The sequence below is a fragment of the Xyrauchen texanus genome, chromosome 28, assembly GCF_025860055.1.
Source record: "Xyrauchen texanus isolate HMW12.3.18 chromosome 28, RBS_HiC_50CHRs, whole genome shotgun sequence".
In the NCBI taxonomy this organism is placed as follows: domain Eukaryota; kingdom Metazoa; phylum Chordata; class Actinopteri; order Cypriniformes; family Catostomidae; genus Xyrauchen; species Xyrauchen texanus.
Window position 1 is genome coordinate 36,343,719 of NC_068303.1, and position 17,469 is coordinate 36,361,187.

At 37.4% G+C, this 17,469-nt stretch overlaps 1 protein-coding gene across 2 annotated transcripts in view; it reads left to right on the forward strand.

Moving 5' to 3' along the window:
* LOC127621757 (serine palmitoyltransferase 2-like) overlaps positions 1-17,469 on the forward strand; it is a 40,500-nt gene that overhangs the window by 5,569 nt on the left and 17,462 nt on the right. Inside the window, exons 2-5 of one of the 2 annotated variants that reach the window (XM_052095477.1) lie at positions 3,847-4,041; positions 4,448-4,602; positions 6,185-6,333; positions 8,254-8,378. In XM_052095477.1, the coding sequence (XP_051951437.1) occupies positions 3,847-4,041; positions 4,448-4,602; positions 6,185-6,333; positions 8,254-8,378 (624 nt within the window). Of the gene's footprint in view, positions 1-3,843; positions 4,042-4,447; positions 4,603-6,184; positions 6,334-8,253; positions 8,379-17,469 lie in introns of both variants that reach the window. The other variant, XM_052095476.1, reaches the window with a different exon arrangement.

The following is a 17,469-nucleotide window of genomic DNA, read 5'->3' on the forward strand; positions in this document are numbered from 1 at the left end:
GATGGGGGTCAGAGCAACAGGACGCCAGTCATTTAAGCAAGTGATTGTGGCTTGCTTCGGTACAGGCACAATGGTTGATGTTTTGAAGCATGTGGGGACTACAGACAGGGAGAGGGACAGATTGAAAATGTCCGTAAAAACACCTGCCAGTTGATTCGCGCACGCTCTGATGACGCGGCCCGGAATGCCGTCTGGACCCGCGGCTTTACGGATGTTCACCCATCGGAAGGATCGGGTTACATCCACAACAGAGACGGAGAGTGAATCAACCTCTGTAGCGTCAGCAGCGAGTGCTCTCTCCGCGAGGGCGGTGTTACTGTCCTCAAAACGAGCATAAAATGTATTAAGTTCGTCCGGGAGAGATGCAGCGGTGTTCACAGTGGAGTCTTTATTCCGTTTGTAGTCCGTGATGGTATTAATTCCCTGCCACATGCTTCTAGAGTCAGTGGTGTTGAACTGACCTTCAAGTTTGTGCCTGTACTGGCGTTTGGCTTCACTGATGGTGTTACGGAGGGCATAACTGGCTTGTATACGCTCCTCCGTGTTAGAAGAATTAAAAGCGGAGGACCGCGCATTGAGTGCCGCTCGAACCTTGCCGTTAACCCATGGTTTCTGGTTGGGGTATATCCGTATTGTTTTGGTCGGAACAACATCCTCTACGCACTTCCTGATGAAACACGTTACGCTGTCAGTGTAAACCTCGATGTCGTCATCAGAGGCGGACTGGAACATCTCCCAGTCAGCGTGATCAAAACAGTCTTGTAGCGCAGAGTCTGATTGGTCTGACCAGCACTGGATCGTTCTGAGGGTGGGTGCTTCCCGTTTCAGCTTCTGCTTGTAAGCGGGCAAAAACAGAACGGAAGAGTGGTCCGATTTGCTAAATGGGGGGCGGGGGAGAGATTTGTAGCCATCCCGGAAAGGAGAGTAACAATGATCTAAAACCCGGTCCCCTCGTGTGTTGAACTTTATGTGTTGGTGGTATTTTGGAGCGATTGTTTTGAAGTTGGCTTTGTTAAAGTCCCCGGTAACAATGAACGCAGCCTCAGGGTGCGCGGATTCCTGCTCACTCGGTCGGTGCACGGAAAAGCCAGTGATTTCGATGGCCGAGTCTGGAATCTCCGCAGCCAGCCAGGTTTCTGTAAGGCAGATAACACAGCAATCTCTCGTCTCTCGTTGGAAAGAGATCCGCGCTCTCAGCTCGCAGAGCTTGTTGTCCAGAGACTGAACATTTGCCAGTAGTATACTGGGTAGCGGGGGTCGATTTGCACGACGTCTTACTCTGATGAGAACGCCGGCTCGTTTTCCTCTTTTCCTTCTGCGTTTCCGCGGCCGAGCAGCCCAGACAAAGGGCTCCGCCGGCGTGTTTGTAAACAGCGGGTCGGCATTAAGGAATTTGAAGTCCGGTTTTCGATGTGAAATTGTAGAACCAATGTCCAAAAGCGTTTGGCTGTCATAAACAATAAGGCAGACAACATCCAAGACAAAAAAACAAAGAACTGTAAACAAAACAAACAATAAACCGCAGTGTTGTAACGGAGCTCGCAACGCAGCAGCAGCCATACTCGGCGCCATCTTGTTGTGTACACTTTAAGTGAAAATGATTGTGCAAAACAACAGTGCAAAACAGCAGTAATTGAACTAAATCCAACCTCAACTGTAAACGACAGATTGTGAAAGAACAAGTGTAATGTAATTGCTATACACATCAAATTGGACCACTTTCTATTTAACTACAAGTGACAGGTTTGTCTTCAAGAACAAAAGTTGCTAAACTTTCTGATAGTCTCTCCTGTCAGAAGGCTCATCAAGAACATGAGATGCTGCACTGAATAGACTCTCACTCTCTGTGCTGGTGCTTGGGCAGATAAATGCCTGTGCGCAATCCGTGCAAGCAAAGGAAAGCGTTCTTAGTTTATGCGACCGTAGTCAAGGGGATTGTCGCTTCTGGCGTAGTTCAGCTGGATACGCCTCAAGTTGTGGTGTAGCTGCGCTAGTTGTGGCACTGCTGTGGATCGGGCGCTTTCCTGTAGAATCTCTTGCTGTACTCTGTATATAAATATCTTGAAAGTTCTGCTGAACAAACACTGCAGATCGCAAATTTGATGTCCTTATCAGAAACTTTGAAGAATTTCCACACCGCTGACATGATCGGCCTTTGTTTGGTAGCACCGTGATAAGGGCTAGATCGATCCAGAGTGAAATCAGAGCACTGAGGGGCGGGGTGAGGAGGTATATATTTTCGGCTCATATTTTCAGCCTTTTTTCTCTTTCGGCCGAAAACCGAAAGTGCCATTTTCGGCCGAAATTTCGGTGCATCCCTAATACATATATTACATTTATTGTTTACATGCATAATTTGCACTGTTTTCAAGTATTAATATTGAAAAGTAAAACAAGTGCTGTCTCTTTAAGAATAGCGGCAGTTCAGTGAGCATCTCACAGAAGTTTAGTTTAGCATACATTAATGAGAGCGGAGTTTACGCCGGTTTCACATCGCAAGCTTGACCGAGACGTTAGCATAGCATTATATAAACCATACTTCTGATTTAGATCTATAATTGAAATATTTTATATTGGTTTAAATTGTTAATTCTCCTGGAATTTCTTTTTTTTTTTTTATTTGTTTTTCAGATGTACTCTAATTCATACAGTATAAACACACTAGACTACAAATATATGTTTATTTTGTGATTCGTGTACTTTTTTTGTGTCAAATCACATTCATTTTATCCATCAACAGTGAATGGTCACTTTAATTGAGCGCGAGCGGTGCTGCAAAATTAGACTTTGAGCCGAAACCCGCACTGCAGCTCACTCAACGCTCGCACTACGCTCTGACGCCCTGCTGACACTTCCGATGTGAATGGTGTAACCTGCTAACAGGGGTGCTGAAAGAAATACGTTCTACTCACGCGCCGATCACACTTGCGATGTGAAATGGGCGTTATGGCTTTACTGTTGTCATTTGTTGTACTGTCCCGTACTTTGCACATGTTTGCACGTGCACTTTATATAGGTATTTTATATATGTATTTTATATAGGTATTTTATTTAGTTATGTGGTCCTGTGTTGGTCCTTTGTTGTTTTTATGTAGCACCATGGTCCTGGAGGAACGTTGTCTCGTTTTGCTGTGTACTGTACTAACTGTATATGGTTGAAACGACAATAAAAAACACTTGACTTGACTCCTGGGACCTCATTCCACCCCCTGTAAATCATCCTTTTTCTAGATTTGTCCTGATTTGTTGCATTAGATATGTTATATTTGAAAAATAAAAGTTTCCAAATGTATTTTATTCTATTATCTTCTAATTCTCTTGAAAATATTTGGAAAATTTGACACAATCTGAGAATTTTGTTGATACATTTTTTGTAGATATAAGTGCCGAGTCTCTATAAAGATCCGAATATGTAAGTGTTTGAAATTCCCATGCATTGAAGGTTAAATATATATTTCTTTTTGTTTTTGATCAACAAAAGGCTATGAAAAGAGACCATCCCTATAATTTGTGAAGTCACTTTGGTTGAAACCTGTCTGCCAACTGTTCACTCCTACGTTGCCCTTGAAAGTTAATGTGCTACAATAGTTTCGTTTATTGACACACATCCAGTATTGTACCCAAAGTAATGTTACACCTATAATAAAATGATTTGTTTTAATCTAGGTTACAGTAGAAGCCTCACAATAGACCAAATAAGCAACATTGCTCTCATGGGACTAGGAGTACAGTGATAATGTTATTGTGATATTTGTTGTGCACTTTGTAATCACACATTTGCTTAAGGGGTTTTGTATGTTCACATATTTATGGTATCATCAATCCATCTATTTTATTTTTCAGCAGAACCATCATGTTTCATGCACTTCAGTGCTTTACAACAAACCATTAGTGGAGTCATTTGAGGAGACGCCATTGCTTGTGGCCGTCTTCACCTACATGGGCTATGGCATCCTCACCATTTTTGGATATCTGCGAGACTTCCTAAGGGAATGGAAGTTTGAGAAGTGTCACCTGGCCAGAGAGAGAGAAGAACAGAAGGTAGAGTTAAAACTTAAAAAATCTGTTTGTTCATGGTGTTTGCTAAGGCAAGCATCACGGTAGGTTAGGGATGTGAACAAACTTCTGACTTTAAGTTTGTGTGACGGACATGAATGAGGGATCTCTGTTCAGGGACCAGAACATCATAAAGACTCAGTGGGCTTGTTTGTTTTGTTCATCAAGTAACCACCCAGAACACCCTAGCAACCACATAGCAATACACAAAAAAACACTCGGAACACCTTAGCAGCATCATACCAATGCACTAGCAATCACCCACAACAACTTGGCATCATGGTGGCGATTTTTGCAAGGCCAAATGCCACTCACATTTTCTTTAGGATCATTCTTCTGCAATTATAAAAGTTAGTCCTGGTGTGTTATCTCTTTTATATTTTGTTCCCAGGATTTTGTTCCACTGTACCAGGACTTTGAGAACTTCTACACCAGGAATTTGTACATGCGGATCAGAGATAACTGGAACAGGCCCATATGCAGTGTCCCAGGAGCCAAGATGGACCTGGTGGAGCGGGTCACAAATGACTACAACTGGACCTTTGAGTGAGTCTCCTTACAGCTTAAATGAGCGTGTGGTACACTTAATGAGCATGGAGTGGATTTTAGACGACTTATATTCTCTCTATTAAAGACAACATGAGACAATTGCACTTCAGCAGGAAGTAATGTAGAGCAATTTGATTGTATTATTTAAATTGGGATTTGACGTTATTGTTTATTATTTTTTCCCTCCCTTCACAGCCTTTATTGGATTAGCAGTAAAGTCATTTCAGAGCTGGAGAAAGTCGTTCAATTTTGATGAAAGAGTTTTAAAACTTTTTTTTTATTTAGAATAGCATGCACTGATGAATCATGCACAAAAAAAACAGGGATGTGTGACCAAAATTGAACAAGTGCCTTGAGCTTTGCAAAAGAATAGTGTTCTGTTTTGATCATTTTTGAAAAATGTTGCACTGTACATTTTATTGTAATCAAGAACATCAAACTCATCAAATTGCCATGTGTCATATGTTGTTGGAAAGTTCTCAGAGTAAAATACAGCCAGCCTATTTGTTTTATTCACAGACAAAAATAAAGCGAGTAATAGCCAAGTACATATTTTTGAAATGGATGTTTCATGTGAACAGATGTTGCTCTTATTCTGCATCTTCACTTATAACTTCACGACAAAATAAACCAAATATAAAATAACACATGCTGTAACGGGTTAAGGATGGGCAAGGAGGAGGTGGGAACCAGCTGAACAGTAAACAAAGTTTAATAAGAAACTCAACATAAAACAAACATAAACAGACATTAAATGCATGCGTTTCTCTCTGTTGAACCGGCATCTCCGGCTGCCCCATATCTCACTCTCCCACTGATCAGCTGGTTCAGCACCGGCTGTGCTCAATCATGGCCCGGCCACGCACTCCTCCATCACAATGCGTTGCATGGAGGATGTAATTATCTTTCAAATAAGCCAAGACAAGGTAATCGGATGCATAGATCATTAGATAATTGACACAAAGCACAATATGCGCACAGCATCTGGCTATCTGGCACCAACAATCATGGCACGGTCCAAATCACTGAGATCACATTTTCCCCCATTCTGCTGGTTGATGTGGACATTTCTGACCCGAATCTCCATGATTTTATACACTGCACTGTTGCCACATGATTGACTGATTAGATAATCGCATGGATGATTGGTGGTACCAGACAGGCTGGTTTGAGTATTTCTGTAACTGCTGATCTCCTGGGATTTTCACACACAACAGTCTCTAGAATTTACTCCGAATGTTGCCAAAATCAAAAAGCATCCAGTGAGCAGCAGTTCTGTGGATGAAAATGCTTTGTTGATGAGTGAAGTCAACAGAGACTGGCCAGAATGGTTCGAAATTACAAAGTCTACAGTAACTCAGATAACCGCTCTGTACAACTGTGGTGAGAAGAAAATAATCTCAGAATGCTATTTTGAGATGCAGGTTGGTGCTGTTTTGGCGGCACGAGGGGGACCTACACAATATTATGCAGGTGGTTTTAATTGTGTGTGTGCGTACATACACACAGTATTTGTGGTCTGAATTAAAAAAGATTTTTCAGATGTTCCACATTTTTTGTACTGTTTTCTTTCCTGCAGACACACAGGGAAGGTTCTGAAGGGTGTCATTAATATGGGCTCATACAACTACCTCGGCTTTGCAGAGAATTCCGGCACATGTGCTGATGCTGCTTCTGAGTGCACTCTGATGTATGGTGTGGGGGTGAGCAGCACTAGGCATGAAATTGGTAATGCACACTTACTTTGTTTCAGTCTTTACTTTCATTTATCTGGTGTTTTTGGAGATATGTACTGTGGGTACTAGATTGTAATAGAAAGTAGAATAGTTTTAAAGTGGCCATATCATACAATTTTGTAGAATTGTATTTTTTAGCAACTGTTAGTTAAGTGTCTCTGCACCAAAAACAGTTAGATTAGTTGTACATGACCATTTTCCACCATCTCTGTTGTTGATGCTCTACATGTTCTACATAATAATTAATGTAATGACAGACACAAACTTGAATTATATATTTACTTTTGTACTTTATTTCAGTTATGTAGTACAACCACAAATCTTGCAAATATCAAGGCATGAAGTTGCAGTGCAACAACTTTTGTAACCTGTAGCAAAACTTGTGCACTTGTAAATCCAAATGCAAGAGAGTTGACAACCGACGAAACAATAGATGCCGAACCAATCAAAACTGATTATATTACTGACTTATGTGATAGATTTCTACTTTATAAAGAATTCAGAGTAAGTTATAATAAATCTACGTACCGCTGCACCAGAAATAGTATATTAATCAAATCAGAATATAATTAATTGCAATAAATCATTTTAACCGTAATCATTTTGTTAGTTATAGTTAAAGGTCTGTTTAATTAGTTAATCTATGCAGATCAATAACAAGAATGAAGCAGTACGAAATGACACTTTTCCTGTGCTTCAACAGGAAGTGAACCTTTTTTTTTTGTTTAATACATAATTGCCTGATTGCAATTATTTTGCTCGAATTTTGATTATTAGATTTCCATGATCATTGTGCACTTTGATTCCAGTGACATATTGCCATGTAAATAAGGAAATTTTAAGTGAAAAATGCACATTGTGTTCAACATTATCATCTTTATTTCACAAGTTGGTCTCTTACAATATTTTTAGGAATATTACAGTTATTAATACTTTTTCTTATTTTCCTTGGAAATGGAATTTGTGGCATGACATCTGGCTGAATGGTCACTACCCATGTAGTTTTACAGAATGCAGACATCTTGCATAAATATTTATTTAGAGAATGATCTCATTGCCATCTCTAGACATTTAATGTCGTTGCACAAGTCAAGGTATGAAGATTTGAGTGGTTGAAAGACCAGATTTGTGGTTGTACTGCAAATTAAAGAAAAAAAGTAAATATGTAATACTAGTTGTCGTTGTATTTATGTGAATTACATTTTACACATTTGTGACTATATGTCTGCAACTTTGAATTTTGAACACAGGTTTTTGATTATTGTCTGTGAGTGCAGATTGTCAAATGTTTTTATTTGTTGTTGTTGTTTTCACATCAGGCTGTGCATGTAAATTTCAAGTGCAGATATTTATTGTACGAGTTCTCAAATTCAAATCTATTGAAGTCTACAAGGCAAGATTTTACACTAGAATGGACATTAAAATATACACTCTTTTTAAAACATCATCACAAGACTGTACACGTGTTGATTGGTGTGAAAAAATCACTTACTTGTCTGGCATATACAAACTCCTGTCATGAAAAGCCAGTTAACACAGTAACTTTCACATATTATAAGCAAATAAAGGGACAGTTTACATGTGCAGGTATCACGTCAGTAATATATACACTATGCTGCCAGAGTTTGTGGACACCTGAAAACCTTACTTTAGAGCTCAAATGAAATATTTTATATGGAATAATTAATATGTGAGCTGTAATCTACTAGCTGTAGATTTTTGCTGTTAAACCCGCCAGTACATTTGCCCCATAGACTTCCATATTTGTGAATGTTAAAGAGAATGTTTACTTATTGAAATGTTTGAAAGCAAACAAGCAAGAAAATACCTGTTTTCCATGGTATGAAACCTTTTAAGAGGGTTATGAATGATGGTATAACTGCATCATTGAAATCTTTCTTCTCTCTTTCAGGTAATCTTGACAAGCATGAGAAGCTGGAGAAGCTGGTGGCCAGGTTTTTAGGGGTGGAATCATCCATGGTGTTTGGAATGGGCTTTGCTACAAACTCCATGAATATTCCTGCACTCACAGGCAAGGTAATTTGTTTACACTTGATTTGTTTACACTCGAAGCTACTGCATCAGCCTCTGATTTTTTTTTTTATGGCCTTTTCTTTAAGCTCAAACAATAAGTCAAATGGAATGCTAAGTTTCCTTTTTACATCAAAACCAAGTAGGGTGGGAAGGAACATTTGAGGATAGGGAGTTTTGTTTTTGCTCTTTCTTTTTCCAATGTACATGCCTGTTCCTTAAGAGAGTGCTTGGACCCACACAGGAAGTTAACTCATAACTGGGTCACGTAACATATTTCTGGAAATTGTACACACACACATTCCCGACTTTTTGACAGCAGATTCATGTGTTTATAAGTAACTTTCATAGGGCCCTATGATTTCCATGTTGCGGAAAACACAAACTGAATCATGTTATCCAGTCTTTTGGTGTGTCTCAATTAGCACAATTGTTCAGAAGTAGGGCTGGGTATTGTTCAAATATTTTCGATTCCGATATCTTGACTTCGATACCGGTTCCTAAACGATACTTCTTTTCTATACTTTGCAAGACACCTTGCAAAGACACCTTGATTTCAAACTTTGAACTATATTTTTTATTTATTTTAACTAAAAGTTCAAGTGAAACTGGAAAAAAAATAAGTTCATATAAAATGTGTTGTTCAACTTTTGAAAGATGGTTTTACAACAGTGAACATCTCACTGGCAAAGAAGCGTCATCCGTGCATTCTCTACCCGTCGGGTATTTCGTTATCCAGGAAAATATATCATGTGTGTGAATAAATTCATTTAGTTACCTTGTTCATGATATATATATATATATATATATATATATATATATATATATATATATATATATATCTCAATGACATCGGAAACCTTGGGGCTGAGGGATTTGTGAATATTCTTGCTTTATTGATTTTGCATTGTTTTTTGCATTGAAAATTTAATTATTTATTTAAAAAATGAAAAAATTTTATCAAATACATTTCTAAATTCAATTTGCACTCCAAAAGAAAAAGCAAATGAATAAATAATAAAGTGATAAAATTTTATATATATATATATATACGTAACCACCTTTTAATTTACCGTCAGGCAAGAATCCGTCTAAACATGCAGGCGGAAAATTACTTACACAAATGAAGACATAAAAACAATTATAAATGTAAAAATAATAATTCTAATGATGATGATAATCACTGAAATATAAATCATGGTTCGAGGTGAACGTGTTTGTATTATTTTATACGTTTTGTATTATTTTATATAGTTTGTATTATTTTACAGGCTGCAGAGTTGCATTCACAATAAACTGCTCTGTGGAAATAAAGTGAACTGAACCCAAAGCACCTCCTGAACTGAGACGTCTGAGGTCATTTGCAGCACTCATAAAAAATACAAATCGGAAGGCAGAAACAAAGTGTGAGATCTTTAGAGGCGCGTGAGACTGCACGCTTCATATATGCACATATACAGCTTTTCTGTCATCTGTACTTAATAATATAATAAAGAGTGTTTCTTCAAATGTGTGTCTTTGTGTCTATGGGCAAATTATTTGTAATATTAATTTGATAATATTAATAGTCATAATAATAATAATAATAATAAGAATAATTTAAAGATTAATGTGAAAATGAGGCAAATATCGTCATGACATGGTCAAAGGCATCAAGCTATTGGTGAATCACTCTGACCATCATTGATCCCGAGATCATCGTCTGTTTGCTCAACCCGAATGTGAATTTCTCTCTGTAAATTAACACAATGTTCAGACAGTCTCTTGTTGTTTTTTTCCAAAACATTCAGGATCATTACCGCTTTTCCCTGAGTCGCTGCGGCTCGCTTCCTGCGTGCGCTTGTAAAAAAATATATTTTAAAGGCTCATTATTGTACTTTAGTATTTCTCTGTAATATAGAACAATGTTAACAATATTACTGATAACATTCTTTTTCAGCCCTGGAACTCAAACCATTTTCTGATGCTAGTATTTTTCCTTGATGCCTAAACACAGCCAATCATCATCACTTTTAGATTAGCATGCTATATACTTCTCACTGACGTTGACGAGATTCACCCCTTAGGTATCGAAATCGACTACTCGATTGTGTAGAGGCAATTCGGTCGGTGCCTAAAATGTATCGGACTCAATACCCAGTGCACTGATCAGGGAGTCAGCCATTTTTATTGCTGTCAAAATTGCAAAAACATTCTAGTGCACTGAAATGTTTGCTCCCTAAATAAATCCCACAATGCACCGTAAAAACGTTGCTCACTATGTTCCCTATCTGGAAACATCATCATGTCTTTAGAGTCATTAGATGATGATCAAAAGTGTAAATCTATTAAGTCAAAGCCTTATTTTCTGAAGATTCAAACATACACAGCGATGGTGCTGATTAATAGCAGCTGCGCTTCAGTGCGCAAGCTCGTTAACGTGTCACGGGTGATTGAATCATAAAGTGTCCCAGTGTTCAGTGGATGAGCACCTTTGCCCGTGCCCGAATTTGTGTTCACCATATACTGATTCATGACATTGGGAGTTAGGGAGCTGATTGAGACACAGGGATAAACAGAATTAACCATAAAAGGTGGTATGTTGTGGAAATTGACATATTTGAGATTAAATTAATGTATAAATGCACAATCAAATTAAATCATGATATGTCCTAGTTTGATGATTAAACCTCGAAAGGCTGAGAGTTAATTAAACAAATACCCTATAAGGTCTTATGCACAGCTATACTGCTGAGCTGCGTGCTTCAACAGGAAGTGAATGTGAGCTGCTTATACACTAACCGCATCATTAACATCATGTGCGCTCTGTATGTATAAATGACAACGAGCATAGCACTTTTTTTCACTGTGAACTGCAACGCATGCAGAGTGTATATTCGTATAATTAAATCAAAGCCTTTTGTGGTTTAATAAGCAGTGGAAAGGGATTCGTGGAAAGGAGGCAGCGAGAACCGGCTTGATTATGTAAATAATAGTTTAATATAGAACTGAACAAAAAGACAAACACACACACAGGTGTCAGGCAGCTGCCCGTAAATCTCTCTCTCTGTCACACTGCCGTCTCTAGTCTGCCCTTATCCCTCTCGAGGGCTTGATTAGCCTGATTAGAATGCCCTCCACCCTGCTACTTTGGGTTTTTCTGTAACTGCTGATCTCCTGGGATTTTCACACACAACAGTCTCTAGAATTTACTCCGTATGGTGCCAAAAACAAAAACATCCAGTGAGCGACTGTTCTGTGGACAGAAATGCCTTGTTGATGAGAGAGGTCAACAGAGAATGGCCAGACTGGTTCGAACTGACAAAGTCTATGGTAACTCAGTTAACTGCTCTGTACATCTGTGGTGAGAAGGATGTCATCTCAGAATGCTATTCTGAGATGCAGTTTGGCGCTGTTTTGGCAGCACGAGGGGGACCTACACAATATTTACACTAGAAGCGCCGAGCCATTGTAATTTACGAACAGCTTGAATTCAGAGGTCTGATGACCGGCTAGTCTTCAGACAGGGACACTGCTACTGACACATAATGATCGCTAGATGGCGCCTCTTGAGCGTAGCCAATGGATTGGTCTTAACACTCGGGGGTCAACGGACGTTTCGTCATTACAGCGGAAACAACATAATATTCTCCATCATTTTGGGGCATACAGATAAGTGTAAGACATCATTAGAGACTATAAAGGGTCTACTTTTATATGTGTACACTCACAATAACAACAAAACCTTGTGCTTTTGTAAAATAAATAAAATAAAAAGGGTGAGCTATCAGACGTCTCTGTCTCCATGAGCATATTTCTGAAACGCGTCACAAAAATTAACTGAAACTCTGCAAATACTTATCACACATACATGAAGCATATGTCTAAATAAAGCTTAAAATGTCTAAATAAAACAATTCAAATTTAAAACAAATATTCTCCTGCAATGTAATCTGTATGAAACAAAGTGATGTACAGTTTTTACTGACTCAGCGAATTATCTCTAATGTGATCACACCCACAGGCAGAGTGTGCCATTCATACGCTAATGTGCCGAGATGATCAAATCAAATGATACACGCCCCCGACTGTGCCTTGAAAATATATAGTTCATTCACTTATCTGCATGTTTGGAAGACAGCACGATACACAAGTGAGAAAACTCCTGGATAGTGATGAAGAGTGAACATTTTTGGGAAGAGCGGAACTCCAATGAGTAAGAGTAAGTCATTAGTTGACATGCTATTTTATATAAACATGTACATAGTTTACTAGTGGGACTATTTCCAGACTTGCCAGCCAGGATTCAGAGTATTGACATTTGAAATATATCCTAATAAGCAAGTTTTAGTTACATTTTAAATGCTGTTTCAGCTAAAGCAGGTATTTAAATTGTATGCTGTATGATATAAATATGATATGTAATATGATATTAAAATAATATGAATGTTTAGATTTTTATTTTAACTAGTGTTTATGCTGCCTCATTATCATCAACAAAGCTTGTGCTTGCAAATATGTGTTCAGGTTAAATGAGTAAAATGCACTTTAAATATGCCCATATTAGAAAATCACCATCTTATAATGATTTCTGAAGGATCATGTGACACTGAAGACTGCAGTAATGATGTCGAAAATTCAGCTTTGATCACAAATAGGATTTTACAGTATATTCAAATAGAAAACTGTTCTTTTAAATTGTAAAAATAGTTCAAAATATCATTTTTACTGTGTTTTGGATCAAATAAATGCAGTCTTGGTGAGCCAAAGAGACTTCTTTTAAACGGTAGTGTAGATCTAAAATGAAGTAATGTCTTTTTCTAAAGAAAATGTATAGTCAGATTACTTCTTTTAACTTAAAACTTGATTTTGATCATTAAGTCTCCTCACATTCATTCTCTTTCTGTCACATTCCTCAGTGATAGGTCCAGGGGAGGGGTCTTTTGTCTCCTCAGGTGTGAATTACAGTCAATATTCATTATAGTTCACGCCTCCTCGCATATGACATTTCTAACACTAAAAGTGTCGTTTTGTATGAATGAGTGATCAGGATAGTTTTCACATCATTTTGTAGCAAAAACTCTAGGCTACAAGATCCAGTTCTCAAAAGGCTTGTGGACAAATGTTTAGTATGTGTTATATGGCCTTATTTCAATGACTTAAAGATTTAGTTTTTTCAAAAACCATGCATAAATGTTATTTTCTCAAAAATACAAACATGTAGAGTACATACATGTTGCTCACATATTATTGTAGCCCAGTTTGTGCTGAATGCAGTGTTATCAGATTTTAGCCATTTAATGTGTTTTTAAGCAACTGAAAAAGCACAAATGTCAAGGAATGTCAAAACTTCTCCAGGGCACAAAACACCCTCAGAACCCAGAGGGTTAATTCTGTATTATTAATTTCCTTTTTATGAAGTTTGAGCCCTTATGAAAATTAACCACAGTTACTGCAACCATAGTTACTACAATATTACTATAGTAAAACCATGTTTAATTTTCGGAAGGAAGAGTCACTGTCGTTGTGATTTAAGGAGCATGTGTGCTGGGTTGAAAATCTCGAATTCTAGTTTGCATCAAGTGTTGTTCTATGGTAAAGCAACAAAAAATCGTCAGCATGAATCGACACATGGCAGACGTGTTTACTTCAACGATTCATCGAAAGTAAAGCTCTGCCTGAATTCTGCAAAGCATTATCAGCGGCTCCTGATGCGTGTATGGTTTAGTCCCACTTAAATAGTGTTTAGCTTCCCATCATAACTACAGAAAGCATACTGTGTGATTATGGGGAAGAATTGCATCAAGTGGTAGATATAGGTAAGGACTTCAGATAAATAACATACTCCTCTTTGGCATATGTTGAAATTGGCTCTTAACACTATTTGATGTACAAAACAAGCACAAATGGGACTTGCAATAGAAATCAAGTATGTTTCAGGCTTTGCAAGGCATGTTTTACTTGCCACAGAAGTACACCAAATCTTAACTATCATTGAATGCAAAATGAGAACATTTTTGCTTTGACATTTGTGCTTTTCGTGGTGAGTTTAAAGTGGTGCACAATGCTGGTGTTTCAGCCTTGACATGAATCATGAACACAGCTTCACGATTGCAGTAGCAAAGTGGATAGCCACAGTCTACAGACAAATTTATATTGTGGAGGATGACAATTTAATGCCCATTGCAATAAATATGCAACCTAAGTGGAGACTAGCTCTTTCAATTAGTCAAAACTACCACTTACACTTTGGGAAACGTTTAATGTTACTTGAATTGGTGCTATTTTAGTGCATTGTCTTTATATTGTGGAAGGCTTTGTTTGGAAAATTGTAATAAGCAACGGTCATCTGACCGTTGTGCTTTAAGAAAAAAAAAAAAGACCTTTGCACTCGATCAAGTTCCAGGGCCCTACTTTCTTGACTTTTCCTAGATATTTGAGTTTTATTGCCCAGTGCACTTAAATATTCAAAACTGAGCCAAGAAAATCTAGTTTAAAGGTATTTTTCTTCCAATTCTGTGAATCGACTGTAGCGCCATATTTATTTGTGCCATTCAAGGATGTAATTCTCTTTTCTCCCAGCAGATGGCTGACTAATGTGTGTGTGTGTGTGTGTGTGTGTGTGTGTGTGTATATATATATATATATATATATATATATATATATAAATAATAGCTGCTAGACTGCCCCGGGAGGTGCATGCCTCGCTTTGTGTCTGGCAAGTTTTTCACCGCAGTGAAAATTTTGTTTAAGCCTAAATGCCAGCAAACATGGAATGAGGCAGAATATTTTGTTAGATAAAAACATGTTGTGAATTTTAGAAATGATTACATCTTTTTTCAATACATTTTGACTTTTGGACTTTACAACGCTCTGGAGTTATTACAAATGTTTGGATCACACTAATTGGAAACAATCCTATGCAGCCACCACTGGAATCAAAATCCACCAATAAATGAATCTGTTATATTAATAATAAACACCAGGATATGAACTTTAAATTCTAATGAATGTGAAAATGTATTAGTTCATTGACAAACCTAGAACCTGCTATTGTAGCTGATTACAGATACAAATTTGATTATTTATATATAAATAAAAACAAATCTTAGGATAAAATAACTTATAAAATATGACCAATATGTATATCAATGCATGTAAAAACCTTGGACATGTATGAAACAGATCTAGGCTATTCTCAAATCTTGCTGGGATAACAGATCATCATGTTTTGTTCATGTCAGCTTGAGTTCATGCTCTCAATAAAGCAGGAGGAGGACATACCAAATTATTAAGAAACTATCAAATGTATGTTAATTATTACATATTTAATATGTTATATTAAATGTATCATGTTATATTTTCACAGTGGATTGTTTTTAAACATGTGGTACATGCAAGGGGATGGGGGGGGGGGTACATTGGCACAATGATTATAGGTGCTGTAAGCGATTCATTGTTTTTCATAGAAAGGTATGCAAAAAGAAAATGTCCAACTCACTGAAAGATATCACTGAAATAAGTGTGGAGATATCACACCTGTCTCTGTGACAGCTCTAGACTCTGTAAACGGCTAACAAAAATGTGTTTGTGGGCTGTGGTCTCTGATGCTTTCTGCCTGTCAATCATTTTTCTTGTTCTCATATATTGTAGTTGCAGAGAATTATTGAGACTTAATGCCATTTTATGCCATGTTGTTCATAACAGTTATCAGTTGAGGGCGCTATTTTGCGGCAAATGTTTTTGACAAGTGCTTCTGCTCAGTGTTGGTCTAAAGCTAATTTGGTATCTTTGGAATGCCGGGTTTTGGAAAGAGAAGGCTTGGCTAATCCAGTGGCACAGTCTCGTGGAAATTCTAGAACTGCTAAAATCGCTTACAGCACCTTTAGCAAGCAAAAATGGCTCTTCATTTTCAAAAAGGTTTCTGACCCCTAGTAGTTTAATAGTGTCAAGTATTGGGTAAAAATATAGATTTTTTTTTTTTCTTCGATACATCGCAGTCTTCATTTGAACGATATCGATACTTAAATTCCAAAGGTGATCTTTTAGTCTATGTTCAACCCTATACAACAGTGAGTGAGAACACTCACCAAATTTTGCGCTATTCAACCAAAAATGTCTGTGATACGCCACTGGCTGGTAAATGTTCAGATTTCACTCACCAGTGATTGTGTAATATAGTGGAGATTTTAAACAGCAAGACCCTTTCAATGCATGTTAAGAGTAAAAGTTGGTTTGATTTGTTCCGTGTAATGTTGTGTCCAAAGATGAGATCCACGCAATCCATTTGCCATTGTATAATGTCTCTTAGTACCCTTTCTGTTCTTTAACAGTCAGTCATTGATCAAAAACAAACAAATAAAGAAACATTTAATTCAAAAACCGCATAGCACAGACAAGTTAAATCCATTCAATTCTTCTCTAATTAATATGCGCTTGTTTACAAATGCTCTTTACAGAAATGCTGGTTTTCTAATGAAGAACTGATTTTTGTCACATGTTCAACAAATCAATGTAAATGGTACAAATTATGTAATTAAACAATAAATATAGCAAAATATAATATCATATATATTGATGGATTTGTTCCTAGTAACTAGGTACCTAGTTAGAAGGTCCCCTTTACAATTAACAGCATTAGCTGGACATTATAACTGAAATATATCCATATTTGATGTACAAAACAAGCACAAATGGATTCGAAATCCAGATCCAATCGAGAGCTTGTGAATCAGAATCGAATATGGAAAACGGCATCAAAACCCAGCCCTAATAGTGCCAGTTTTGTTGTTTTTAGGGGTCATATATTGAGGAATCAAATCTTTAGAGATTCAAGAGCTTGTATTATGAAGTCTTTAAGAACTCCTGCTCAAAAAGAGCATTTATTGAAAATAAGCTGCAAAAACAGTCCTAAACACCAGAAGAACTAACGAGTAAATAAGTAAAATGTTGAAAGTCCTGTTCTTTGCTGTCAGCTCAAAAAACGAGTGATTGCAGTTTATTTGAACAAAATTCCTTATCTCAGTCTGATCTTAACAGCTTAAAAGGCACATTTCATTGTGGATTGTTCTGTGAATCTGCCATATAGTGCAGCTTTACACGGAGTCTGGTATTAAAG